This window comes from Betta splendens, chromosome 9 (assembly GCF_900634795.4).
Source record: "Betta splendens chromosome 9, fBetSpl5.4, whole genome shotgun sequence".
NCBI classification, from domain to species: Eukaryota; Metazoa; Chordata; class Actinopteri; order Anabantiformes; family Osphronemidae; genus Betta; species Betta splendens.
Window position 1 is genome coordinate 16,749,948 of NC_040889.2, and position 24,854 is coordinate 16,774,801.

A 24,854-nucleotide genomic window follows, 5' to 3' on the forward strand; every position below is an offset into this window, starting at 1 on the left:
TCAGCGTGGCCGTGCTGTGCTGTCGAACACAACAGGATCCTTCTCCCCTTGTTTTATGAGCGCTGACAGTTGTCAGCCTGAAGTTGCGGTCGTAGCTGTCAGTTAGCGCTTGATGGAAACCTCAGCGCTGATGCGTTGTGGCACCATCTTCCTGGGGATCGGTATTATACACGCATTTGTCTCCACATGTCACGTTTAACAACACCGATGTGTGAAGGCATTCAGAGCCTTGTGAAACAGATTATCTAATGCTTTGAGCTCATCTATAGCTGCTGCAGGGACACAGAATGTGTGCAAAATGGATTTTTTTTCATTACCTCGGGTATTTTCTTCTTTCTCTCCGCTACAGTATAACTTCACATTGTTACTTTTTATACATAGTAAATAAATAGTAAATACATAGTAAAGCGACTAAAATTCTTTGTTCAACTACATCTTGAGCCTTTGTATCTCCAGAGGTGCCTACAGTCACGGTGGCACAGCAGGTGGTGCTTGTATCCGTCGGTGGCGATGCGACTCTCAAGTGTGGAGCCACAGGCGTCCCCCCTCCTCTCATCCACTGGTTCAAAGGCAAGATCAAGTCACACAGTAGACACATCACAGACGACCGGAAGGGTTGGAGACCAACGGGCTTCTTTGGTTTGCTTCCAGGTGAGCTGGAGATGGGCTCCGCTCCCTTCGTTGAGCACGACGTGCACCGTGGGACCCTGCACGTCCGAGGGGCACAGGAGGTCGACGCCGGCCAGTACCGCTGCGTGGCCAGCAACACCGCCGGGACCTCCGCCGGCACCGTCAGCCTGGAGGTCGGAGGTGGGAAACGCTGCCTCCAGGTCTACACACCAAACATTTCTTTTTAAACGCCCATCTTTGACTATTTCCGGCTCCACAGTGGCTCCATTGTTCTCCGAGGCACCAGTGGATGTGACGGCCAGCGTGGGGGAGAACGTCTCCCTCCCCTGCGTGGTGCGCGGTTTCCCGCAGCCTTCGGTGACCTGGCGCAGGCAGGACGGCAGGCGGATTCCTCCGCAGACAGACAGACACAGCCGAGCAATGCAGCTGGAGGACGGACAGCTTCTCATCCGGAGTGAGTTAAGCTTGAAACTCTAGCACAGCAAAGGGCTTCGGGTCTGCAAAGCAGGCTAATACCTGGTCCCATAGCTGCTGGACACAGACTGGCGAGACTGAAACATTCTGAGGGCTTAAGTATTGACTGACGTGGACTAAAAATCAACCTAAACAAAGGATTGCACTGAAGTGACTTTTCTCATCCTTACGTCTTCTTTATTGAGGCAATTTCTCATTACTGTATGACTAATCGTGGCCACAGAGGATTATCTTCTCTGCTCCTGGGACTAAATGTTTGTAATATGTGTAATATTATATTAGAACCGATTGGACATGTGTATCCAGGCTGCTTCTGTCAGTGTTTCCATTCAAGGTTTGCTACCTGACCTAAATAGTTCAGTGTGTTGCAGGTTTTTCTACCTGTCTCTGTTTGACGAATGTGCATTGAGTCACACACCACCTCCTGCTCCTCACTTGTTCCTTCTGTGCTTCATATCTAGTCATCTTTTGTTGATCTTTCAACATGGGGTCTGCAGGGAATTCACTGGGTCACTCTGGGTTAGCAGTCTGGCATCTGAACCCCTGAATCCCCATATGGTCTATTTTGAGCTCCTAATTACAGCACAGTCAAACCAATAATACCACTTGCTATTGAGCAGAGAACTTAACTGTTATTAGTGTGAACCTATTTGCCAACTGTTTCCTTCCCTCTGTGAAGGGTGAGGGTTAGAATAGAGGCCCTGCTTCCCCAGATCTAAAACTGTGTTTGGCTGCAGGTGTCTGGCTGGATGATGAAGGACTGTACATCTGTGAGGCCAAGAACCACTTTGGATCTATCACAACTGAGGCCAGAGTTACTGTCACTGGACTAGGTAGGCTTAACTTCACTTCTTGAAATAAATGAAATAGACGCGAATGAAATACCTTTCATTCTATAACTGCCCTACTCACATTCACTGCTTGTGTTTCTGTTTCCTGCAGAGCCGCCTCTTTTAGCCCACGGTGCCCCAGTTATCACCACTGGCATAGAGCAGTCTTTCAGCATCCCTTGCATGCTTTTAGATGGAATACCGCTCCCAGAGAGGCACTGGTCCAAGAATGGAAAACCCGTAAGGCGGCTTTCTATCGACCCGGTTGCATGGATCACATCAGTGTGCCTGCATTGCAGCTTTTCTCTTTGAACAGATTCTGCTGAGCAGCCGGGTGTTCGTAAGAAGCGATGGCAGCTTGTACTTTGAAAAGGCTGTGGCAGATGATGCCGGGACATATGTCTGCACTGCTGTGAATGTGGCCGGTTCCGCAAACATCACAGTCAGTCTGGAGATCCACGGTAAGCAAGCTCAGAGCTCATTTTCACATCCTGTCCTGCCTTTGGCTGCATGTAAAGATCAGCACACATAAAAGCGTTGTTCTGCGATAATAGGAATAAGTCTTGTCCAATATTTGGACAGAACCAGGGTTGTTTCCTCTATTTCTCATATTCATGCCATGCTAACGTCTCCTGACAGGTGTGGACCTTTGTAGTTCGATTGGTAAGGCCAGCGATGTGCTGAGTCAGCACCGGTCCGACCACCTGCTGTCACTTACTAGAGGCTTTAATGAAGGGTTCCTCTTGTTCATCGGCATGTAATGACAGACAGCCGAGATTACGGCTCATTGGCATTTTGTAATGAACAAATGCCTCTGGCAAGCTGAGGGCAGCGACGGCGCTCTCTTTCCGCTCCTTCACGGACCAGCTGTGTTTTGTGACGCTCTCCTTCCACAGTGCCCCCCGAGATCGGCGCCGGTCCGTACCACGTCATCGCCAGCGAGGGCGTCGCCGTCACACTCTCGTGCAAGGCCAGCGGGGTTCCCAAGCCAAGCGTTGTCTGGTCCAAGGTGGGATGTCACACACTCCACACGCCGTAATGGCTGAAGCCCATGAAGTCATGCTCTGCTCAGGTCCCTGCAGTGGTAATTAGTCAGCTTAAAAAGAATTGTTATTGAGAATAACGATTCCTGAATAAAAGACCAGCATGCAGTCCTGTCATGGATAGACACAAGTAGGCTCATTGATCATGACTGAAGTCCTACATCTTGTCCCTCCCACTGCGCTTAACATGCACCTAAATCCGCCAACGTTACCTGAACTATTATTTTTCTGTTTCTCTCTCATCTGCCACATCACATTACATACACTAGCAGCCACCTCGGTTTATACTGCAAGATTTGATTAACCTGACCAGGAAGGATGTAACCATGGCAACTTTACTATATTGCTGCTTTGCTGAGAAAATACTCACTATTTTTATTGTATCTCTGTTTAAAAGTGTTCCTGCAGTAGCTTCCAGTGCAAAAAAGGAACAAATGCATCACAAAGACGCAACCACTGTCCTACATGTTATCATGACAATGTATAATCTCACTGTAAAAGTGGGTCAGAAACAAGCGCTATCAGTGTTAGCGGTCAACATTCTATTGTTTATTACTAAAAGATGAACAGAGCCAGCTTTTACTCAAGAACATTTCTTGACTTGTCAGATAAAAATGAACTTGTTGAAGCAATTTAAAGGTTCAAAGCAAGTGCATGTACAGCGCGTTCTTGTTTATGCGTCCTGGGAATAAAGAGCGAGTTGGAGCAACGCTTCCATTAGACATCAAAGGTTGAGCTGTAAAACGTTAACCCAGCTCCAGCTCTGCCTGGTCTCCCTGTGCTGCTCAGACAACCTTTATGTACAGTCCCTTCTGTCTGGCCTTGTGCCGCTGTCTCTCCAGGGAAGGCAGCCTCTGCCCAGGGAGCGCTCCTCTCTCCGCTCTGAACCCGATGGAGACCTCCGCATCTCCCACCCGACCGCTAGCGACGCAGGGGTTTACATGTGCACCGCTACCAGCCCTGTGGGCTACGCCAGCCGAGAGGTCCAGCTCAGCGTCAACAGTGAGACAATCAGTGTTCAAAAGCAAGTTGAAGGACCATTACTGTATGTTTGTCTTACGTCTTCTTTCCCCCCTTTTTAAGCCATGCCCACAATAATAGGTGTGAGTGGCCATGACAACCTGGTGGACATGGCTGCAGAGGTGGGGACGGAGGTGGTCCTTCCATGTGAGGCCCAGGGGAGTCCCTCTCCACTGGTCACATGGAGCAGAAACGGGCGTCCCATCCCCCCTGTCATCGCTGGGTAAGAGGACCACTCACAGCGCCTCACTCCAGCAAAGACGCCGTAAAAGGAGTTAAACATCGTGTAACAATAGACAAAAGTTCTCACCATACCGCGGCTCGGACTTAACCAAGATCTAACCTGGCGTCGAGTGAAGCTGGCCATCATTCAGACCGATGTTTGGAGTTCATTTAGCGAAGGCTTTTGAGCAGGGCAGCGAGGCATGGGGCGAGTGCTGTGTGCGGGCTGCAAAACAGAGAAGAAACATCTGGTTGCGTACGCTTCAGTGACTCCCAGCTTTCATGTGTGGTCACTCCGGCTGCAGACGGGCCAGCTGACATGGGACACGGAGGGGAGAGATGGCAGACAGATTACGCAGGACAGACACCACACAGGATGGTTTTGGGCACGTCGAGGAAGGACACGCGGGGGTTTGCTTTGCTGTGGTGAGACGTATAGTGTGACTTGCGAGAAAGAAACTATGGGGGTGTAAGTGGGGCGGGGGAGCGGGGGTGCCAGGAAGTGGGGAGGAAAACGAACTGACAGAGCAAGAGATACAAGCCATGTCTGCCTGATGTTTGGAGTCCCTGCGGTGCCTCGGCAGTAAAACAACATGCTCAGTCGTTACTAGTCCTGTCTGATGAGAATAACACATCTCTGCGAACAACCCCCACATCTGCCATGTGTGCAGGACCTGCAGAAACAGGCCAGTGGTGGAAAGTCTCCTTGTCTCTGGCTGCGCTCAGGGGGTCAGAGAGAAGGACGCGAGGGCACAGAGTCACTTAAACCAGTGGGCACCTAGGATTGATGAGGCCACTTTGTCCGGTTGGTCTTTGTGTTAGAGCCAAACAGATGATTGGATACCAAGGAGGGGAGTTTGAGCAGAGTGCCCAGTGTAGAGGCTGGGAGCTGGTTACAGGGCAGCGTTACACCACACTGTATGCGCAGCTGAGGCAGGACCCCTTCCATGAGTTTGTTGTTGTTATGGTCCAGCTCCTACGCAGACATGCCTTATCTCAGATAAATCACGGTATGTTTGTATATGTTATACATTTCCACAGCTGGGTAGCTTCTAGCGCACACATTCTTTAACGGCTGCTTTAACTACTTAACCACTTTAACCTACACGCATCGGCGCATTGGCTGTTCTTGCTTCTAGGGGTCTTTTTGTTGAGGTTAGTGTAGTTGATCGTCTCCATCTGTCCTCTCGCCTGCGACTAACTGAAACAAAGAGCTCGTCGTGCATAAACAACTGTTCGGGAGGAACAGCGCATTGATTGTGGTGACCTACACAAGCGTCCGTGTACTGTAGCCTGCCGCGGGTGTCACCTTTGTTCTCGTCAGGCAGACGTTCATTGATTTTTGCGAGCCCATAACTTTTCCGGCGGTGACATCATGAGGTCAGACTTTGGCTGAGGAGTTGACCCGTGACAGCAGTGTGAAAGAAGCAACTCACCGGCTGCATCACTGGGCGTCATCGGCCCAAAGCGTCTTAGCGCAAATCACTTTAGACCCAAGATGCAATGTATTCCAACTTGAGTGCACTTCTCCCTTTTTGGGTCATGTTTTGTAGAAGTGAGCAAACGAAATGAAAAGATACAGTGGAAAATGTTACTTAATGGCCCATTATTTTAACAAACTGCCCAATGAGCCTCCGGCAGCTGCTGCACTTGGAATCATCGGAGCTCACAGAAGCAGTTTTCTTCAGATCCCTTTAAAATGCAAACAGAAGCAAAAGTACTTCTTTGGTTGATATTAAAATGTACGTTTTGACTGCCTCATACTACAAACACCAGGCAGCCTCCATAAATATTTCACTGTTTATGGGCTCCTGTAGATGCATGCTTTTATGTAAATAGGACACCAGGGGGAAATTCTCTTCACAATTTGAACACCTTGTTTCGCAGACCACAGTGGTTGTAGATCTTCTGTGACTCATGAAACTTTCCATGTCTTTGCCCTTGACCCCTAACCACTCCCCAGGTTCACTGTTTTGCCTTCAGGCTCTCTGAAGATCACTGACGTACGCCTGATTGATAGTAAGCTGTACACCTGCACTGCAGAAAACCCAGCGGGCAACGTGTCCCTAAGCTACAATTTACACATTCAAGGTAACTCTGCGCATCTTCATCAGAAAGTTATTTCGTGTGGGTTTTTTAGAGCGCTGCTGATTCTACTTGAGTACCTCATCTCAGCATGATGGAAAAATGTGTAAAACAGGTAAACATACACAGTAAAATATGGGGTGAGAAATGCATTTTGCATATTTCCTTTTGTTCTCAGCGAAGCCCAGGATCCAGCCTGCGCCCTCGCTCCTTAAAGCCTTGAGTGGCCAAACAGTGACTCTACCGTGTGTGGTTCAGGGTGAGCCAAGGCCAGAGGTCAGCTGGTTTCACAATGGCCTTCCCGTTGCCCTCGACAACACTACGCCCCTCAGGATCCAGCGGGTCAGCCTTGCCGACCAGGGCACCTATCGGTGTGTGGCCAAGAACAGTGCTGGACAGGAGACCTTGGAGATCAAGCTGGAAATACTTGGTGATTATAGCAGTTCATTGTTATATATAGAATAATCTTTTTGAAGTACATGCTGGCAGTGACCATATGGACCTGTTTTGGTATGTATATACACTGATAGTGTTCCTCCCAGCTGTGTAGAGCGGCCATATTAGTTCAAATGAATCATACAACCATATGATCTTGTCTGACCACCTGGTTATAGTTGCTCCAAACATTCAAAGGTGATGCCATTCAGAAGAGTCCACAGGTTATCTGAGCAGGCATCAATAATGGTGCACAGATAGAGAGCGAGAGAAACGAGCTTCGTTGTCCTCTCGGTACAGCTGGCATGTCTCTCCCTAAAATGGGTGTGAATGTTGAATGTTTGGTTTTGGAAAAATAGTTACTTAAGCCTGGCTCCACTTGTATAAGTAAATAAGGGGATCAGTGACAAAGTGTTCAAGGGGAATCTATGTAAATAGTAATTTTCTTTCTAATAAGTATTTTCCTCATTGACAGACTTTCTTTTAATTGTAGTTACAAGTGTTAAAGGCAGGTTTAGGGACTTTGTTGGAATTTTGTCAAACTAAAATTATTGTAACAAATATAGATTTAAGGTGAATCAGAGCTTTAGAACAGATCACTTTTTATACTGACAGTGTAACCTTTATAATCTTTTTCTGTCAAATTCCTATTGCATGTCTCATTTAAAGCCTGAACTATTAAGTAAAGTACCTTTGCACTTAACCTTACTTAACTGCCTCTCTGCTCCCACAGAGGCACCGTCTTTTGCAGAACCTGGAGACGCCATAATGGAGCGTGTGGTGAACACCCGGGTCATCATCCCTTGCCCTGCTGAAGGTATGAAATCATTTACAGATGAGCCAGATCAGGCTAAAAGGAACAGGGCAATGAAAGCTGGAGGGTTCAAGTGCAACTTTATAGAGTGTGACTAGGATGAATATAGATATGTCATAAAATGTCACATTTATATTGGTGCCTCATCGGAGGGATATGGTGCTGTCACCTCAAGTCTGAATCATTGTTAGGAACCTGAAAAGATGTAGCTGTTTTTTACTAATAAGTAATGACTTATACATTTGCTACTGTGATAGCCATGCAAACAGGTATTGTTTGTGTGGACCTGTGCCAAAGTAACCAGCTCAGTGAGGGAAGGTGAAGACTGTGTCTAATGTGGAGCAACAGCTGGAACATCAGTCTGCCTGCTGCCTCGGTGCACCACATCTGCTTTCCTCTGTGTCAGGGCCTGCTGGGAGAGGAATCCTAATTACAGGCTGCTGCTGGCAGATAAAGGACAGAGATGTCTGAGGTGCACGGTGAAGCACAGGAAGGGGAAACTGAAGCCACGCTAGCCCTCCTTCCATTCGGGGCCGGCAGGCTGTACCAGGCTTCAAGAGTTCGCAGATCCTCTTGTCAGCCCAGAGAGGTAGCCGGGAGCAGGAAACACGGGTTCAGTCATTGTTCTCCTGGGATCTGGCTGTGTGAGCGAGATAAAGTACATTCTGCCAGAAGGATGTTATTAATTCACCAACAAGCACGTTGCATTTGATAGAGGTAATTATTTGAGAGACACGTGGAAGTGATAATCTCCGACTTCGTCAGCCCCGGCAAATAAATTCAGAGCCTACTAATGAGATCCGTTAAGATCTAAAACAGAACATCTGTACACATTTCCTCTCAGCGATGAGATAATGAATTTGCTTCGGAGCTCCTTAACTCTAAACATGTGCTCGAATGGTAGCCGATGATAACGTTACCTCTGGTTGTGCCGGCTCCCCTGTGGTTAGTATGTGGGGCCGTGGAAGTGTGCCGTGTTCCATTTCTCCACATCATCTGTGGTGTCTGCGTATGCAACACCTCTGTAAATAGACAGAGCCGCGCTGCTCTTTCCCTGCTGCCGGGTTCTGTTGTTGGACATGACCTCCTCTGCATCTTCCCCGTTCCAGCTTTCTCCCATGGAATATTTCCAGCTCGTCCAACCCAGTAATCCACAGAACACATCTGCTTCGGACGCAGCCGTGCCTTTGAACTGCTTGTTCAATCACTGTTCTTACTGTCGTACGATCATAAATTTTCCTGCTAGCGTTTTAAATCTTCTTGCAGTGTTGTCTTTTTATGTGCCCCTTTTTATGTGATTCCGCCCTTGAAATCTTCAGGGCCTCTAACAAATTTGGCCAAGTTTCCTCCGCTGCCCCACTGTCTGATAAATGCAGAGCTGGCTTCTTCCACTCCGGGCCACTCGCCCATTAGGCTCTCCTGAAGAGAAGCACAGAGATGGAAGTAACTTCTCTTTCTGTCACACTCGACCCTGTCGCGCTCACGCAGAGTCCTTTCCTGCCCCTGCGCCTGCAGGTTCGCCTCGTCCGAAGGTGCGCTGGTTCAAGAACGGCTTGGAGATCCACGCGGAGCAATCAGAGCTCTCTGTGGCGAGGGATGGAGCTCTCGTAATTAGCCCAGCGTCTGCCGGGCACAGCGGGGACTTCAAGTGTGTGGCAACCAATGAGGCGGGCTCTGTGGAGAGAAAGACAAGGCTTAAAGTAAATGGTAAGAAGTGAGTTATATCCACAGTCTCTTATTTTAAAATGCACTGTGTGCCAGTAGTTCCTTTAAGTCTGTACTGTTTCAGTTCCCCCCGAGATCCAAGATAATGGCCAATCACCCAATCTCACCGTCACCTTGAAGCAGCCTATCACTCTGGGGTGTGACGCCTTCGGGATCCCCTCCCCAACTATCACTTGGACTAAAAACGGTCATCCTGTGAGTTTGTCAACACGTGAACTGAAACGTAAAAGTCACAGCTGTCCAGTCCAGCTGCACAATGTCACCTCGTGGCCATGTGTCTGATTACAAGTGAAGGCCAAGGATGCACTAAGCTGATGTCTGTGTTGGGTAGGTGGATACCCCTGGGGTGTACCTGCAGAATGGGAACAGGCTCCTCAGGATTTATAGAGTCCAGCCTGAACACGCAGGACAGTTCACCTGCACAGCTCAAAACATGGCTGGAGAGGCCCGGAGAAGTTATAACATCCTGGTCCAAGGTGAGCTAATGATGTCATTTGTTTTTTTTTATGGCTCACAAATACTAAGAGGTGTTGTTCCTGTGTGGGTCCACCTGTGCAGCCCCTCCTGTGATCTCAGGAATGTCCAGGCTCCAGGAGCTAACTGTGGTACTGGGCCAGGAAATCGAGTTTCAGTGCAAAGTGAGCGGGCGACCGGCACCCACGGTGGAATGGAGCCGTGATGGAGAGTGAGCGTGGTGACACTCAGCAGCACCTTGCCCAAACAATGTTGTACTGGTTTCATTCCCCATTCCTTCCTTCGATCAGGGTCCTGTCCCGCGATGGAGATCCCCATGTGGAGTTTCTGGAAGACAGCCAGGTGTTGAAAGTGAAGTCAGTCAGACTGAGGGACCAGGGCCTGTATCAGTGTCTGGCGAGTAACAATGCAGGGACGCAGATGCGCCAGTTCAGACTCACGGTGCAAGGTCCATGCTTAATGATAACCCGACATCTGAGCACAGATCGATGGCTGAATGTACTGTGCCTCACTCACTGTATTATTCTGTTTATTTTCTCCAGCTCCTCCCACTATAAAAGGCTCCACCGATGCCTCAGATGTGACAGTGGTGCTGGGTTTCCCTACTGTGCTCCCTTGCGATGCTGAGGGCTCCCCAACACCCAGTATCACTTGGCTGAAGGACAACCAGCCCATCGTGTCCAGCACTCAGCTGACATACACCCATGGTGGACAGGCTCTGCGTATTGGGTCGGCACAGGGTGACAGCATCGGTCTCTACACCTGCAGGGCTACAAACCCAGCCGGCACTGCCATCAAACATTATTCTCTGAATGTTCTGGGTAAGAGGCCAAACCTGCACTATGTGCAAATGGAAGTGGTAAGACAGTTCTTTTAATGTTTTTTTTTTCTCTCATCAGTTCCACCACAGATAGAAAGAAACGCTACGTCTGTGACATTTGGGGGAGAGGAAGAGAAAGTACGGATCAATGGAAGTTTTAGCCTCTCCTGCCCCTCCAAAGGCTTCCCTGAGCCCAAGGTTCAGTGGTTCAAAGATGGACAGGTTGGTGGATTATTCTAAAAGTCTGTTCATCTGAGAACAGAATAAGCTCAGACCTCTATCATCCTCTGCTGGCAGCTAGTAGGAATTACAAGTACAACAGAATGAACAACAATTTAAACCTCCAACTCTCCACATTAAGTTTGATGAGCGAGCTGGTTATGTATAGCACAGACTTAACGATGCTCGAATATTTTCTCAACATCTCATTAATATTCTAATTAAAACACATTCCACTTAGCAGCGGTGATCATCAGTTTTTACATGTCACAGTTCATCTAGGCCTTATTTCATTTATTTACTAGTTGCTGAGTGGAACGTTGCCTGCAGGCATTCAAGAGAGCGGCCACTTCCTGCACATCGAGAATGCCATGTTGCCCCATGAGGGACAATACACATGTGTGGTCACCAACTCTGCAGGAGAGGACAAGAAAGACTTCCATGTCACTATCCAAGGTTTATCGAAAGCTGTGCACGTGAATAAATTCTCCATTTCTTCCTTAAAGACTAGTGAGTGATATAACTCTAAGGTGTTGTCTTGGTAGTTCCGCCCACCTTTCACCGGGTGAATAACCGGGAGGAGGCATGGGGCCTGCAACACGTGGACGATGAGAACCACGAGGAGGTAGTTGAGAAACGGGAGGTGGTCTTGGGCCACCCAGTCAGTCTGTCGTGTGAAAGCAATGCCATCCCCCCACCCAAGCTCAGCTGGTACAAGAATGGACAGAAGCTCACCTCCACTGACGGGGTGGTGCTACTTTCAGGTCAGAGGAAGCTTCTTCCTGTACGGTCTCATTAAAACCTGGTTTGCGCGAAGCTTCGTGAAGTAATTAATACATTAACTGGGTGTGTCCTTTCAGGTGGAAACGTGCTGCAGATTGCACGCGTGGACAAAGAAGATGGAGGAAAGTACACGTGTCAGGCAGCTAATGAGGCAGGAGAGGACCACATGCACTTTGAACTGGACATTCTTGGTAAGTAAGCCATACATTATTTGGTGAAACAGGTGTTTGAAAAAGCATTTCTGGAGAAAATGTTTTTTTTTCGTCCCAGTGCCTCCTGTGATCGTGGGAGCATCGGAGGAGTTCATGGAGGAGATAGGAGCAGTTGTCAACAGCACCGTGGTTCTCCACTGTGAGGTGACAGGCCGCCCTGCTCCACTCATCTCCTGGCTGAAGAATGGGCAGCCAGTACACACGGGCTCCCAGTATCTTATCAGTGAGGATGGTACACAGCTCCAGGTTAGTCAGCAGCATCTCTAAAAGCACCAGCACACGCTCAGTGCCGATCCAAGGGTGACATGTTGTACTCGCTGCCGTCTTTTAGCTCCTCGCTGCCCAGGTGTCAGACATGGCTGGGTATCTGTGTGTAGCCGAGAACAAGGCCGGAACAGTTGAGAAAATGTTCAGTCTGACAGTGCAAGGTAAGAGAGTCCCGGTTTAGTGCCTGCACTGAAATTAGCTGTATATCCAGACCGGCTGACCCACATCTGTACAACGTGACTGTCTGTTCTAGTGCCTCCTATAATTACTGGGCATAAAGAGGAGGATGTTACTGCGATTGAGGGCCACATGGTGTCTTTACTGTGTGATGTCCAGGCGTACCCTCCTCCAGAGATCACCTGGACCAAAGATGGACACGTCCTCCACCACAGTGCTGGCATCAACATTCTGCCTGGTCAGGCCTCGATACGTGATAACAACCAAATCAACCCTGTGTCAACAGATTTTTCTAACTGTAGACATATTCAACAGGTGGCCAGATGCTCCAGTTGTCCCGAGTAAAGCTGGAGGATGCAGGGCAATATGTGTGCACGACAACTAACTCGGCAGGCCAGGACCAGAAGAGTGTCCTCCTCAGTGTTTATGGTGAGCAAACACACGGTGATTCATCTGCATGATTCAGCTGGATATACAGATGATCAAATCTCAAAACACTGCATAAGCAAAAGAGCTGTTTACTCCGAGCCATCTGTGCCTTGGGAGGAATCCAATGAGCTCACAGCCTCTATGTGTAACCCATCAGTCCCGCCCGCCCTGAAGCCTCGCCAAGACGCCGAGTTGGACGTGATGACCCCGCAGGTCGGCACCTCAGTAACCCTGCGGTGCGAAGCCCACGGTGTCCCCGTCCCCGAAGTCACGTGGTACAAAAACGGGATGCAGCTGGCCGCGGGGAATGGGCTGCAAATGGATCACTACCAGCTGAAGATCATAGGAGTTCAGGTTAGGTGCAAAATTCCTGAAATAATTCCCACTTCCTGTTTGACAGTTTGTACCTGAGCCCTGTTAGTGGCTGGTATAGAGCACACATGAACATTCAGTACATATCACCGTCCATTGACCATTTGTGGTTTCCAGATGGCGGATGGTGGCACTTACACGTGTAAAGTGTCCAACGTGGCAGGACAGGTTGACAGGACATTCAGGCTGATGGTTCATGGTGAGATACAGGATCGCTACTTTCGTCTCTAACAAGCTATTCCAACTGTCTCCAACTGTTGGGTATTCTGGTACAAACATATTCCCACAGTCCCACCTGTGCTCGTTGGACCGCTCCAGGAGACCTTAAACTACACCCTGGGCTCCCACGTGGCCCTGCTGTGTGAGGCCACGGGGGTCCCAGTGCCGAGCATCACCTGGCTCAAAGACGGAACTCCTATCGGTAAGAAGAAGGCAATATCATGTGAGTATACCGGTCGACACTGACAACCTTTTGTAAGAACATTGGTGTGGTGTCTAGAGAGCAGTCTGCAGTGGCAGTGGTCCATCCGTGGGAACCGCCTGGAGCTTGGGCCTCTCACTCTGTCTCACGCTGGAACATACACATGTGTGGTGAAGAACAGCGAGGGGCGAACACAGAAAGACTACAGACTTTCAGTGCAGGGTAACGAGTGGCTTAAGACACGCTCATCCGTGTCAGATGCGTCTTTGAGTGTCTTGTTAAGGACAATCTTTGTGCAACCCAGTGTCGCCGACCATTCTGAACTCCAACCACCCATCTGATGTGAGTGCGCCCATGGGAGAGGAGCTGAGCCTGGAGTGTAGAGCAACTGGGATCCCCACGCCGCGCCTCAGCTGGCTGAGAGACGGGGTGGCCTTGGTGGGATCAGACACCCGTCACATCACGTAGGTTACTTACAACTGGCTTCAGCGATAGGAACAGCTTCTCTATAGCGTACTTAAAACAGAATTTACTTAAATGAATCACCGCCATTGTAACATTAGTCAGAACTAGCAACCATCAAGAATAATGTGCATTACTGAGGGATGTGGTAATAAACAAATTAGCTCATTATTGGCCCTCGCCTGATTTTCGTCATGCTGTTGAGCAGCTGTTTTACAGCTGTTCAACAATTTATATGCTCACTGCGTTAGCATCCGCCAGAGGAAGCAAATGTGAGAAAACTGCACGAGGACGATGCTAGTGATGATGGGAAAGTGATTCAGAGGTCTAGGGGGTTGAAGGAATAATTAGCGCTGTCTTAGAAAAGGAAACGGAGAGAAAAAGTGTGAAATGCTGTTAGAGTCTGAAGATGTTTTGTGTATCTGTAACCGGGCAGCATGACCCCTGATGGCAGCACACTGACCTTGCGGAGGCTAAGTCCTGAGGATTCGGGAACGTACACATGTCTGGCAGTCAGCCCGGCTGGAAAGGAGAGCAAGATCTACACACTCTTTGTTCTGGGTCGGTTTCCCCGTCTGAACGTGGCCGAAGGTATTATTGGTGCACAAGCTTCTGACCGGCTTGTTTCTATGTCACAGTTCCGCCGTCCATCTCTGGAGAGACCGCTGTCCCTAGAGACTTACACGTTGCACAAGACACCACGGTGACCCTGGAGTGTCTGGCAACAGGAAACCCTCCCCCTCAGATCAGCTGGCTGAAAAACGGACACCCCCTGCTGCTCTCCCCCCGCACACGCCTCCTCGCTGGTGATTCTGTGCTGAGGTCAGCCCAGGATGAACGCAATCATTCTCCAGAGATGTGTTGATAGGTGAGGTGATGCTAAACATGTCTCTTTCCATATGACCAAGGATTTCCCCCGTGCAGCTGTCCGATGCTGGAGTTTACACATGTGTGGCACGCAGCCGAGCTGGCCTTGCTGAGCTCAGCTATGACGTCCAGGTCCAAGGTACAATTACAACCATCCGCCAAATTTACCCAGAGGCTCTACATGTTGAACGGCAGACAGATACATGTGTTTGATTCACAGTCCCCCCAGGGGTGGATCACGTTGAACCCGTGGAGCCCGTCACGGTGGTTCAAGGCTCCTTGGTGACGTTAACCTGCGAGGCGCGTGGTGTTCCTCCTCCCACACTGACATGGATGAAGGACGGTCAGCCGCTGTCCCTCCACCACAACCTGCTGCTGGACGGACGAGAGACGCGGCTGCAGCTGCCCGATGTGGCACCTTCGGACGCAGGGCTGTACAGCTGCGTGGCCAGCAATCAGGCCGGCAGCAGCACCAAGAGCTTCAACCTCACTGTGCTGGGTAAAGCGTAATGTCTGTTAAATGGAGTTCTAATCTGAACTCCCTGAGCCAGTGAACCGCAGCATTCTTTTTTTTTTTTATCCAGAGCCCCCAAAGATATCCAGCTCTAGCTCCCCAAAAGAGATCACCATAGCAGTGGATGGGCCACTGGAGCTGGAGTGCTCAGCTACAGGCGTCCCAGCTCCCACGCTCAGCTGGCTCAAGGACGGTCGTCCCTTGGAAGGCACTGATGTTGTTCAGCAGGATGGACATGTTGTCAGGATCAGCAAAGTGAAGGTAAAGTAAAAGTGACTCGCTGCGGCAGGTCATACATCACTTATTCTTACTGAACATTTACGTTTGTGATGCTCATACTGTAGCTCATACTGGGTCAAAATAAAAAAAATGGCCACCTCAGCATCAAATCTAACTCATGCTGTCTGTGAAGGTGGAGGATGCTGGTCTGTACACCTGCCTGGCCAGCAGCTTAGCTGGAGAGGACGGACAAAACCACTGGGTTAGAGTCCAAGGTGACCGCTCATTGTCATCCTACATTTTAACCTTTGCTTCATCATACTCTTTTTACAAAAAAAAATGTAAATGTAATGTAATGTAATTCATGTGTATTACTAAGCAAATGTGCCACCTCAGTGAGGCCCATCGTTTAACAAACAGTGGCTGTGTTCCAGTACCCCCGACACTCCTTGGCTTTGGCAATGTGAGGACGCTGACGGTGCCGGTCAATGGGCACCTGACACTGGAGTGTCTGGCAGACAGTGACCCTCCTCCCCGTATAGAGTGGTACAAAGATGAGGCCCAAGTAGAGGTACTGTACATGCCCAGCGAAGAGGCTAGGAAACCCAAGCCACATTCTTAGATTTGCACACTTCCTGTCTCCCTCTGTCCTTTTTCATCAGCTGGGCGATCGCGTCCAGCGGCTCGCGGGGGGTCAGTACCTGGAGATCCAGCAGGTCCAGCCTGAGGACAGTGGCCAGTACAGCTGCGTGGTCACTAACTTGGCTGGAAGCACCAGCCTGTTTTTCACAGTGGAGATTCTCTGTAAGTCTGTCAACAACAAACCCGTTGTTAAAAGTACCGGACATGCTAAACACGGACACGCCTCCTCCCACTCATCTAGTGCCACCGGTGATAAAGGAGAGCAGCTCGGTAGTGACCGCTCACGTCGGCCTGGACGCGGTCTTGCCTTGTGAAGTCGAAGGCGACTCCTCACCCACGGTCATGTGGAGGAAAGACGGCTTCCCTGTGTCTCCGGACGAGCACAAGTATGTCTGCTGTACGTCCAGCGTGGCATGGGGCGTTTCATGTTTTTACACGTTATTGCTCATGTTCCAGGTTCATTATGTCGTCAGAGGGATCACTGCATGTACGTACGGCCCAGCTGAGTGACGCTGGGCGCTACTACTGCACTGTGTCCAACCAGGCCGGGTCAGATCACAGAGGAATAGATCTTCGTGTACTGGGTAAAAAAAAGGCCATAACTTCATAACTTAAAACTATTTAGCACCAGCACAATTTTAGCACCATCTGCCCTCTTAATCCTCTCTGTTTCTTCTCAGTGGGTCCTTCAATCAGTCCTGGCCCATTCAATGTGACAGCGACCACAGGGATTAGGACCGTGCTGAGCTGCGAGACCACAGGCATCCCCCCACCTAAGGTGTCCTGGAAGAGGAACGGCTCTCCCCTCGATGCCAGTCACCCGTCTGGAGCGTACAGGTGAAGGCAGCAGACCACTAGTCATTCACAGATGCTGTAAGCCCCTCGAAAGCTGAATTTGTTCGCTTCTCCACCCAGGTTACTGTCGTCTGGCTCTCTGGTCCTTCTGTCGCCATCCACTGAGGATGAGGGTTACTTCGAGTGCACTGCCATTAACGATGTCGGGGAGGAGCGCCGGGTCATCGAGGTCATTCTGCAGGGTAGGTTTGAGTTTTGTACAACTGCGTGGTTGGACTCTGGATCTCACATGGTGGTGATGTTTGTTTTCCGTGTCCTCTTTCAGTCCCTCCATCCATCGAGGACGACGCCACAGCAGTGACGGCAGTGAAAATGTCTCCCGTGGTGTTGCCTTGCCACGTCCAAGGAAGTCCTCGCCCCACTGTCACCTGGACCAAGGCAGGGGCCAAACTGGGCCCCAGGGGAGGAAGTTATCGAGTCCTTCCCACTGGTGAGCTCTCACATTCAAGATATGAGCGTGCAGTATGAATCGGCCACCGCAGGTTATTTTATCTTGCTGCACCACCTTTGTATAGGTGTTCTGGAGATAACTGCTGCTTTGCCCAGTCACGCTGGTAGATACACGTGTTCAGCCCACAACCCGGCCGGTGTCGCTCACAAACACATCTCCCTTACAGTGCAAGGTGGGCTCCCGTAAACTGTTCTGTGTCCATTTTACAGCATTAAAAACAGACAAACCATATCCAATGTGTTTCTTTTCCTTTGGACCCAGAGCCTCCAGAGATCAGGCCCATGGCAGAGGAAGTACAGGTGGTGCTGCATCATGGAACGGTTCTTTCCTGTGATGCGTATGGTTTTCCCAGACCCACCATCACCTGGCAGAGGGAGGGGGTTCCCATAGCAGCAGGTAGCACCATATAATACTAACGTGACTTTAACCAACTCACTGTTCGTATAGTGTTCTCTCAGCCATCGATGCTTAGTTGGATCTTGCGATGCTGTCATCGTTCACAGGTCACCGACTGGCAGTGCTCTCAAATGGAGCGCTGAAGTTTTCTCGCGTCACACTCGGTGATGCAGGCGCCTACCAGTGTCTGGCAAAGAACGATGCCGGAGTGGCCGTGGGCAGGACCAAGCTGGTCCTTCAAGGTAGAGGAATAAGTCTAACTGTGTACTCGAACCAACAAGCAATCCCAGGATGGTATTCATGAAAATGGACTGCTTTTATAACGTGTTAACAGCAGCTCCCTGCGTGTTTCTCCAGTCCCGCCAGTGCTGAGCGTGCCTCGTGTGGAGGAAACTGTGGTGCTGGGCCGGCCGGTCAGTCTGGAGTGTGTAGCTGACGGGCAGCCTCAGCCTGAGGTCACCTGGCACAAAGACAGGAGGCCTGTGGTTGACAGCACGCACATGCACATCTTCGCCAACGGAACTCTGGCGATTCCTTCCACACAGCGCAGTCACGCAGGCCTTTACACGTGCACAGCCAAAAACGTGGCCGGCCGGGCGAGCCACGATATAAGGCTACTCATTCAAGGTGAGGGGACGGACACAGTGTTTACGTCACGGGGTTTCAGCGTTAACTTGAACTGATGCTGTTACATTCCAGTCCCGCCCCTGATTCTCCCCGCACAGACCGAGCTGTCAGTGGTTCAGGGATTCCAGGCACTGCTGCCCTGCGCTGCTCAGGGTTCCCCAGAACCCAGGGTATCGTGGGAGAAGGAGGGTGCAGACGTGCCCGGCCTGCCTGGCAAGTTCACGGTGCTGCGGTCGGGAGAGCTCATCGTGGAGAGAGCCGAGGTACGACACACATGGCTCGAGGTTTAACGAGCCTCGTCTCACTCTGCAGCCCGGCGCTCACTTCTGTCTGCTCTTTCCTCGCAGCCAGGAGACGCAGGTGTGTTCACGTGCGTGGCCACAAACACAGCTGGCTCTGCGAGACAAGACGTTCGCCTGTCCATCAACATGAGGCCTGCCTTCAAGGAGCTGCCAGCTGATGTAACCCTGAACAAAGGACACAGTCTGACCCTGTCCTGTCAAGCCCAGGGAACACCTACTCCTGTCATCTCCTGGACTGTGAACAACAGCCCATATTCAGGTACCACCCCCTCACATTACTGCAGGGTTCCAGCATCTAATCTTCACTAAGCCAGTTTGCTGTTAGATGATAAACTAAACCATGCTCTGTACTCTAAAGGTGCCACAGTAGATGAAGCAGGCAGAAGCTCCATCAGCATCTCCAACGTGACTATGAGCGATGCTGGGACCTACGTGTGCATAGCAGAGAACAGTGTAGGCTCCATCCGGGCGCTTTCATTCGTTCACATCAGAGGTGAGAGTCGTTACTTTCACTGATGGAACTTCTCACAGGTAGAGAAGTTCACATCTTGCTACTCGACATGTGCTCTGCCTGCAGAACCTCCAGTGCTGAAGGGTGAGGCCCAGATGTCTCAGACAGTCACGCAGGGAGGCTCAGCTATGCTGGACTGCCCAGTTCATGGAGACCCCAGCCCCGTTCTCCGCTGGCTGAAGGAAGGACGGCCCCTGCTCCGCTCCCTTCGGGTGCAGCCCCTCCACAATGGATCATTGCTCATTTACAGCATCACTGTGAGCACAAACTTTACTTCACTTCCTAAAACGAACTGCAGCAAACTTCTACCCAGACAACTTTTTTAAAACTAAACCGCTCAGGTTGGAATGATTACAGCTCTAAAGCAAACATTCGTGTCTTGGAGAACACAGGCGCAGGAAGCTACAGCTCCTGTCTCAATGAGTGGAGAACAGTGTGTGACTGTCCTGCAGTGTCCGTCTCCCACCTAAATCAGATTCAGGCCTGTCAGAGAAGCTAACAGCATTAGAAGCGGAGGCAAGGGATGAACGGGGAGCTGGATGTTCCTGAAACTGTAACCTCATTAAATCTCTAACTGCTGCTGTAATTGCCCAGCCTGCAGCTGAGACTTTCTTACAGACAGATGACTGTCCTTCCCCAGAGTGCCCTGATGTGAAATTTCCTCTCTCTCATCCAATAATATGTATTATGACCAACAATTTAATGCACATCAACTGACAGTCCAGAATAAGTCAGGTTTTTGGCCATAATGTCAAATCTTTTTTTACCACACAAAATACAGGTGACCCCAGTTTTATCCTGAAGGTCTGTGGCTTAGCGGAAGGATAACGGTTTTACAAAGTGCCAATAAGCCCTCTTCCTTTTCTAAATGACCTACAGACTGCAGATGAAGGACATTACCAGTGTGTGGCTGAGAGTGAAGCTGGAAAAGCTGAGAGGACCATTACTCTCAAAGTTCAGAGTGAGTTGTGACTAACATCTACTGTAAAATAGTCATTTATTTATTGTCCTAACGCTTTTGAGACTACACTCCCGGTCCTCGTCTCCCTTCTCCATCACAGTCAATGGCGGCTACTCCAACTGGGAGGAATGGAGTCCATGCAGTAGCACTTGTGGACAAGGCTTCCAAGAGCGAATCAGGTTATGCAACAACCCAGAACCAGCCAACGGAGGCCGATCATGCAGCGGCGCCAGTACCGAGGCCAGGAAATGTCAGGCTGGTCTCTGTCCAGGTGCAACTATGATCCATTCTTCCATTCTCACTATTGCTTTCATTACTGTTCTGTATATGAAGACAGTCAAACACACATCTTTCTATCTTGCCTCTTACATCAGAATGTTTATGACATATCTGTGTCTTGGTGAAGGAGAAACTCCCCGTAAAACCAGAGGCAGCCTGATAGGCATGATCAACGACCGAGAGTTTGGCGTGTCCCTACTGGAGGCCAACATCACTGACAATGAGGAGGAGGGGAGCAGCACCTTGGAGGCGCACCTGGACAACATCCCTCCCAGTCTTGGTGAGCGATAATACATTATATCACCAAGGTTGAAACAAAGTTATGCCTGATTTGGCTCTAAAGAATGACTCTAAATTATGTTTTTTTTTCATATAACCAGTCTCTAATTTGAATTGCTATTTCTACGGTGTATGATACACTGTGGCGTGTGGACCCTTTGTGCTGTAGCTGTGCTGTTGTCTCTCCCCAGGCCCTTTGCTGCGGGTGCTGGTGTCCGCATTCGCGCCCATCTACTGGACGACCGTGCTGCAGAGCGGAGAGGCCAGAAACGGCTACTCCTTCACCCAAGGGCGTTTCAGACAGGAGTCTCAGCTGGAGTTTGAAACGGGTGAGTTCAAATCGAGGCAGGTTTGTGTATGGTGAGAGTTAACCGGCAAACAGCAGATGGCACCACTTGCTACAACAAAGATGTATGACTTCATATATGCAAGCAAATGTTGTAATGTTTCTCTTTAACCAGGGGAGGTTCTTCGTTTGACCCACATTGCCAGAGGCTTGGATTCAGAGGGTATATTGCTAATAGACATAGTAATTAATGGATTTGTACCTCCATCCATTAGTTCAGCTCATCTGAACCTACAGGTACATTCACCACGATGTGTCTCAAGTTGATTAAATGTGCTTTCATAGGCACATGAACATACTAAGCTCTCTGGCCTGACTTCCTTTGTGTCTGGCAGGCGTTTGAAGAGTCATACTTGCAGACTGGTCCGGGGCAGCTGTACTCGTGGTCCTCACAGACCCACCAGAGGGGAGGAAATCCCACCATTCTGCGTTGCAATCATACCATTATTTACGAGGGCCAGGAGCAGCGCCAGGGCCCTCTGCTCCAACTGCTCAAAGTCACAGGGATGAACAGTGTCTACAACATGTTCACGCTCACTTTGGACTTCCACATTAGCAGCAGCCTTCTTATACCAGGTACGGGAAAATGACTAATGATGATAAAACTATGACACACCAAGCGACTAACGCTGACTGCACTGTGTTGGCAGAGGGTTATGGAAACGCATGCCCCAAGGGATTCCTCCCAGATCCAGCCTCTTACTGTGCTGGTATGTTGCCTCCCCTTTGAGCCATAACATAATCTATCTAACAATCTATCGTTAAATGCGTTTTCATAAATTGGATGTGTTTTTCTTGTTAGATGAAGACGAGTGCACACTCCAGTCTCCCTGCTCTCACTCTTGTAACAACATAATGGGAGGCTTTACCTGTACCTGTCCCTCTGGCTTCACCATCTCCACTGAGAGCAACACATGCCAAGGTAGGACGATGCTTCTCATTGGCAGGAGCTCAATTTCTATTTAGTTTCCACATTCTGTGCAGTATACAATAGTAACAACCCCAACTAAATTACTGTGAGTGATCAACCTCACTGAATGTTGATTTGTGTTCACAGATATTGACGAGTGCTCCCAGGGTTCACACCTGTGTCACTACAATCAAAAGTGTGTAAACACACTGGGCACATATCGCTGCCAGGCCAAATGTGGACCAGGTTTTAAGCCCAGCATCACAGGAGCCAGCTGTGAAGGCAAGTTCCTGATGGAAAGACAACCTGTCTCCTGTTATACACCCTTTATCAGATGCGCTTCTGTAAAAAATGTTTTCTGTGTTCTATGAGATTTACATCTGCACGGTAGACTCATTGGGCCACTCTTTGTTCTAGATGTGGATGAGTGCCAGGAGTCTGCCCTTTCCCCATGCCAGCATCAGTGTCTCAACACACTGGGCTCCTACCGCTGTATTTGCCATCCAGGATACCAGCTGTCAGGACATCGTTGCATTGGTCAGTCCCCCGAAATAAGATTTTCACAAAGCTTATGAAATATTGAAATTATTTTGCACACACTGATCCCTGTCACACAAGATGGTAAAAATATTAAAAATTAGAATGCTAACACATGTACACACACTCATCTAATTACTGGCTGACGTTTTATTATACATGTTATTATTGGATGAAGATCAGCACTTACAGAGAGAGGAGGAGTTGTACAGGCTGATGGCCACCTGTAGGAAGGCTCTCCAGTGGCGTTCAGTGGAGCATCTAATACTGATCAGCCTCTGGCTGAAGGTGCTCCTCTGTCCAGCCAGCACACTGTGTAGGGGTTGAAGGTGTTTTCTAGGATAGAGGGGAATTGGACCAGCATCCTCCTCTCAGCTACAGCATGGAGGGGGTCCAGCTTCACCCCCAGAATAGAACCAGCCCTCCTGATCAGTTTGTCCAGTCTGTTACTGTCTGCTACATTCATGCTGCTGCCTAACAGACCACAGCGTAAAACACTGGACCCACAGACTCATAGAACATCCTCAATATGGAGCTGCAGACAATAAACAACCTGAGCCTCCTCAGGAAGTACATTCTGCTCTGAGCCTTCTTGGACGCGGCTGAGGAGTTATTTTTCCAGTCCAGTTTATTGTCCAAGTACACTCCCAGGTATTTGTACTTAACTAATAGTTAAAGGGGTGAAAGCATTCCCAGATTTCCTAAAATCAATCACCAGCTCCTTAGTTTTACTGATGTTCAGTTGGAGGTGGTTCTGTCCATACCTGTCCACAAAACTGTCTACCACTCCCTGATACTCTGTGACGTCACCACCCTCGATACTACAATAGCAGAGTCATCAGAGATCGTCTGGAGATGACAGGACTGAGTTGTACCTGAAGTCGGAGAGAGGGAAGGAACAAGTTCCCTCAGTGGAACTGCGCATAAATAATGTGTCATCTTTGCTGCGGTGATTGCACTTTTTCAGATATCAATGAGTGCACGAGGAACGTGTGCCCGGCTCACCAGCAGTGCCACAACACAGAGGGAGGATACCAGTGTTTTGACAGCTGTCCAGCTGGCATGACCAAGGCAGAAAACGGAGCCTGCACGGGTTAGTGACGGCCATGCTTTAGTTCTTCTCCACTTTGTTTTTCTAGATGGTGCTTAATGGACCATTTTACGTTTGTACCGTCACACAAATACTTTTATTTATGCAAAAATCCCACCCAATATTTTTATCTGAGAACGTCTGAAAATCGATTTTTAAAGCAGACGTATATTTTAATGCAGGCTACAGCATGAATGCAAAAGTTACCTGCATATCTTTCAGATATTGACGAGTGCCAAGATGGAAGTCACATGTGTCGTTACACTCAGATTTGTCAGAACACGATCGGAGGCTACGGCTGCGTATGTCCCAGAGGTTACCGAAACCAGGGAGTGGGTCTTCCCTGTCTGGGTAGGTCTGTTGGATAATAAACTTTAACTCTGAGAACATGAGAAAACAAGAAATAACCTAATTTTCTTTTACCGCACAGACATCGATGAATGCCTGCAGACACCAAATCCTTGTGCCTACCAATGTCGCAATGTTCCTGGCAGCTTCAGGTGTCTCTGCCCTCCTGGTACAGTGCTGCTAGGTGACGGGCGTTCCTGTGCAGGCCTGGAGAGAGGGCAAACCTTCACCAATGGAACCCGAGTCAGGGCGAGGCTCCGCCCACAGCTAGTGTCCTCTCTTGGCCGACCAATTCTCTCTCGTTCTAATGGAGTCTCACGCATCACCAGGCAGAGTTGTCCCGTGGGCTACACCAACAGAGACGGCACATGTGTCGGTAAGTGTGTCCACATTATACGACTTTGTTCATGTACAAGCCTCATACTCACATTCACATGGATTCTTTGTACAGATGTAGATGAATGCCAACTCCGGAAGCCGTGTCAACATGAATGTCGAAATATCATAGGCAGCTTCCAGTGTCTTTGTCCCCGAGGTTACCAGCTTCTACCCAACGGCAGGAACTGCAAAGGTTAAAACTGGACTAACACTAGACTGTTTCCTAATTACACTACACACCGGAATCACTCACGATTATTAATGCTCTTATCCTGGTCACAACTAGACATTGACGAGTGTGCAGAACAAGGTGTCCACTGTGGACAACATCAGATGTGTTTTAATACCAGAGGAGGATACCAGTGCCTGGACACACCCTGCCCTCCATCGTACCAGAGTGGAGCAAGCCCTGGGTAACTGAAATAATG

The 24,854-nt window shown here is 49.4% G+C and overlaps 1 protein-coding gene across 1 annotated transcript in view; it reads left to right on the forward strand.

The window, feature by feature from the left end:
- hmcn2 (hemicentin 2) overlaps positions 1–24,854 on the forward strand; it is a 34,580-nt gene that overhangs the window by 8,605 nt on the left and 1,121 nt on the right. Inside the window, exons 14-80 of the mRNA XM_055511616.1 lie at positions 457–570; positions 652–810; positions 890–1,084; positions 1,842–1,937; positions 2,047–2,174; positions 2,251–2,395; positions 2,831–2,943; positions 3,820–3,979; positions 4,061–4,220; positions 6,183–6,310; positions 6,483–6,734; positions 7,473–7,556; positions 9,069–9,260; positions 9,343–9,473; positions 9,610–9,754; positions 9,837–9,963; positions 10,043–10,200; positions 10,295–10,573; positions 10,652–10,794; positions 11,097–11,247; positions 11,337–11,555; positions 11,652–11,765; positions 11,845–12,032; positions 12,118–12,214; positions 12,307–12,468; positions 12,546–12,659; positions 12,817–13,013; positions 13,149–13,230; positions 13,321–13,452; positions 13,531–13,674; positions 13,757–13,916; positions 14,351–14,475; positions 14,553–14,736; positions 14,823–14,920; positions 15,002–15,280; positions 15,366–15,556; positions 15,708–15,789; positions 15,949–16,085; positions 16,177–16,318; positions 16,398–16,542; positions 16,613–16,740; positions 16,837–16,993; positions 17,072–17,193; positions 17,277–17,441; positions 17,527–17,634; positions 17,724–17,858; positions 17,966–18,100; positions 18,216–18,485; positions 18,558–18,748; positions 18,833–19,046; positions 19,146–19,280; positions 19,365–19,555; positions 20,178–20,259; positions 20,360–20,530; positions 20,666–20,818; positions 21,009–21,146; positions 21,279–21,400; positions 21,499–21,739; positions 21,814–21,873; positions 21,966–22,085; positions 22,221–22,355; positions 22,491–22,610; positions 23,578–23,703; positions 23,923–24,051; positions 24,131–24,424; positions 24,500–24,619; positions 24,713–24,839. Of these exons, the coding sequence (XP_055367591.1) occupies positions 457–570; positions 652–810; positions 890–1,084; positions 1,842–1,937; positions 2,047–2,174; positions 2,251–2,395; positions 2,831–2,943; positions 3,820–3,979; positions 4,061–4,220; positions 6,183–6,310; positions 6,483–6,734; positions 7,473–7,556; positions 9,069–9,260; positions 9,343–9,473; positions 9,610–9,754; positions 9,837–9,963; positions 10,043–10,200; positions 10,295–10,573; positions 10,652–10,794; positions 11,097–11,247; positions 11,337–11,555; positions 11,652–11,765; positions 11,845–12,032; positions 12,118–12,214; positions 12,307–12,468; positions 12,546–12,659; positions 12,817–13,013; positions 13,149–13,230; positions 13,321–13,452; positions 13,531–13,674; positions 13,757–13,916; positions 14,351–14,475; positions 14,553–14,736; positions 14,823–14,920; positions 15,002–15,280; positions 15,366–15,556; positions 15,708–15,789; positions 15,949–16,085; positions 16,177–16,318; positions 16,398–16,542; positions 16,613–16,740; positions 16,837–16,993; positions 17,072–17,193; positions 17,277–17,441; positions 17,527–17,634; positions 17,724–17,858; positions 17,966–18,100; positions 18,216–18,485; positions 18,558–18,748; positions 18,833–19,046; positions 19,146–19,280; positions 19,365–19,555; positions 20,178–20,259; positions 20,360–20,530; positions 20,666–20,818; positions 21,009–21,146; positions 21,279–21,400; positions 21,499–21,739; positions 21,814–21,873; positions 21,966–22,085; positions 22,221–22,355; positions 22,491–22,610; positions 23,578–23,703; positions 23,923–24,051; positions 24,131–24,424; positions 24,500–24,619; positions 24,713–24,839 (10,141 nt within the window). The remainder of the gene's footprint in view (positions 1–456; positions 571–651; positions 811–889; positions 1,085–1,841; positions 1,938–2,046; positions 2,175–2,250; positions 2,396–2,830; positions 2,944–3,819; positions 3,980–4,060; positions 4,221–6,182; positions 6,311–6,482; positions 6,735–7,472; positions 7,557–9,068; positions 9,261–9,342; positions 9,474–9,609; positions 9,755–9,836; positions 9,964–10,042; positions 10,201–10,294; positions 10,574–10,651; positions 10,795–11,096; positions 11,248–11,336; positions 11,556–11,651; positions 11,766–11,844; positions 12,033–12,117; positions 12,215–12,306; positions 12,469–12,545; positions 12,660–12,816; positions 13,014–13,148; positions 13,231–13,320; positions 13,453–13,530; positions 13,675–13,756; positions 13,917–14,350; positions 14,476–14,552; positions 14,737–14,822; positions 14,921–15,001; positions 15,281–15,365; positions 15,557–15,707; positions 15,790–15,948; positions 16,086–16,176; positions 16,319–16,397; positions 16,543–16,612; positions 16,741–16,836; positions 16,994–17,071; positions 17,194–17,276; positions 17,442–17,526; positions 17,635–17,723; positions 17,859–17,965; positions 18,101–18,215; positions 18,486–18,557; positions 18,749–18,832; positions 19,047–19,145; positions 19,281–19,364; positions 19,556–20,177; positions 20,260–20,359; positions 20,531–20,665; positions 20,819–21,008; positions 21,147–21,278; positions 21,401–21,498; positions 21,740–21,813; positions 21,874–21,965; positions 22,086–22,220; positions 22,356–22,490; positions 22,611–23,577; positions 23,704–23,922; positions 24,052–24,130; positions 24,425–24,499; positions 24,620–24,712; positions 24,840–24,854) is intronic.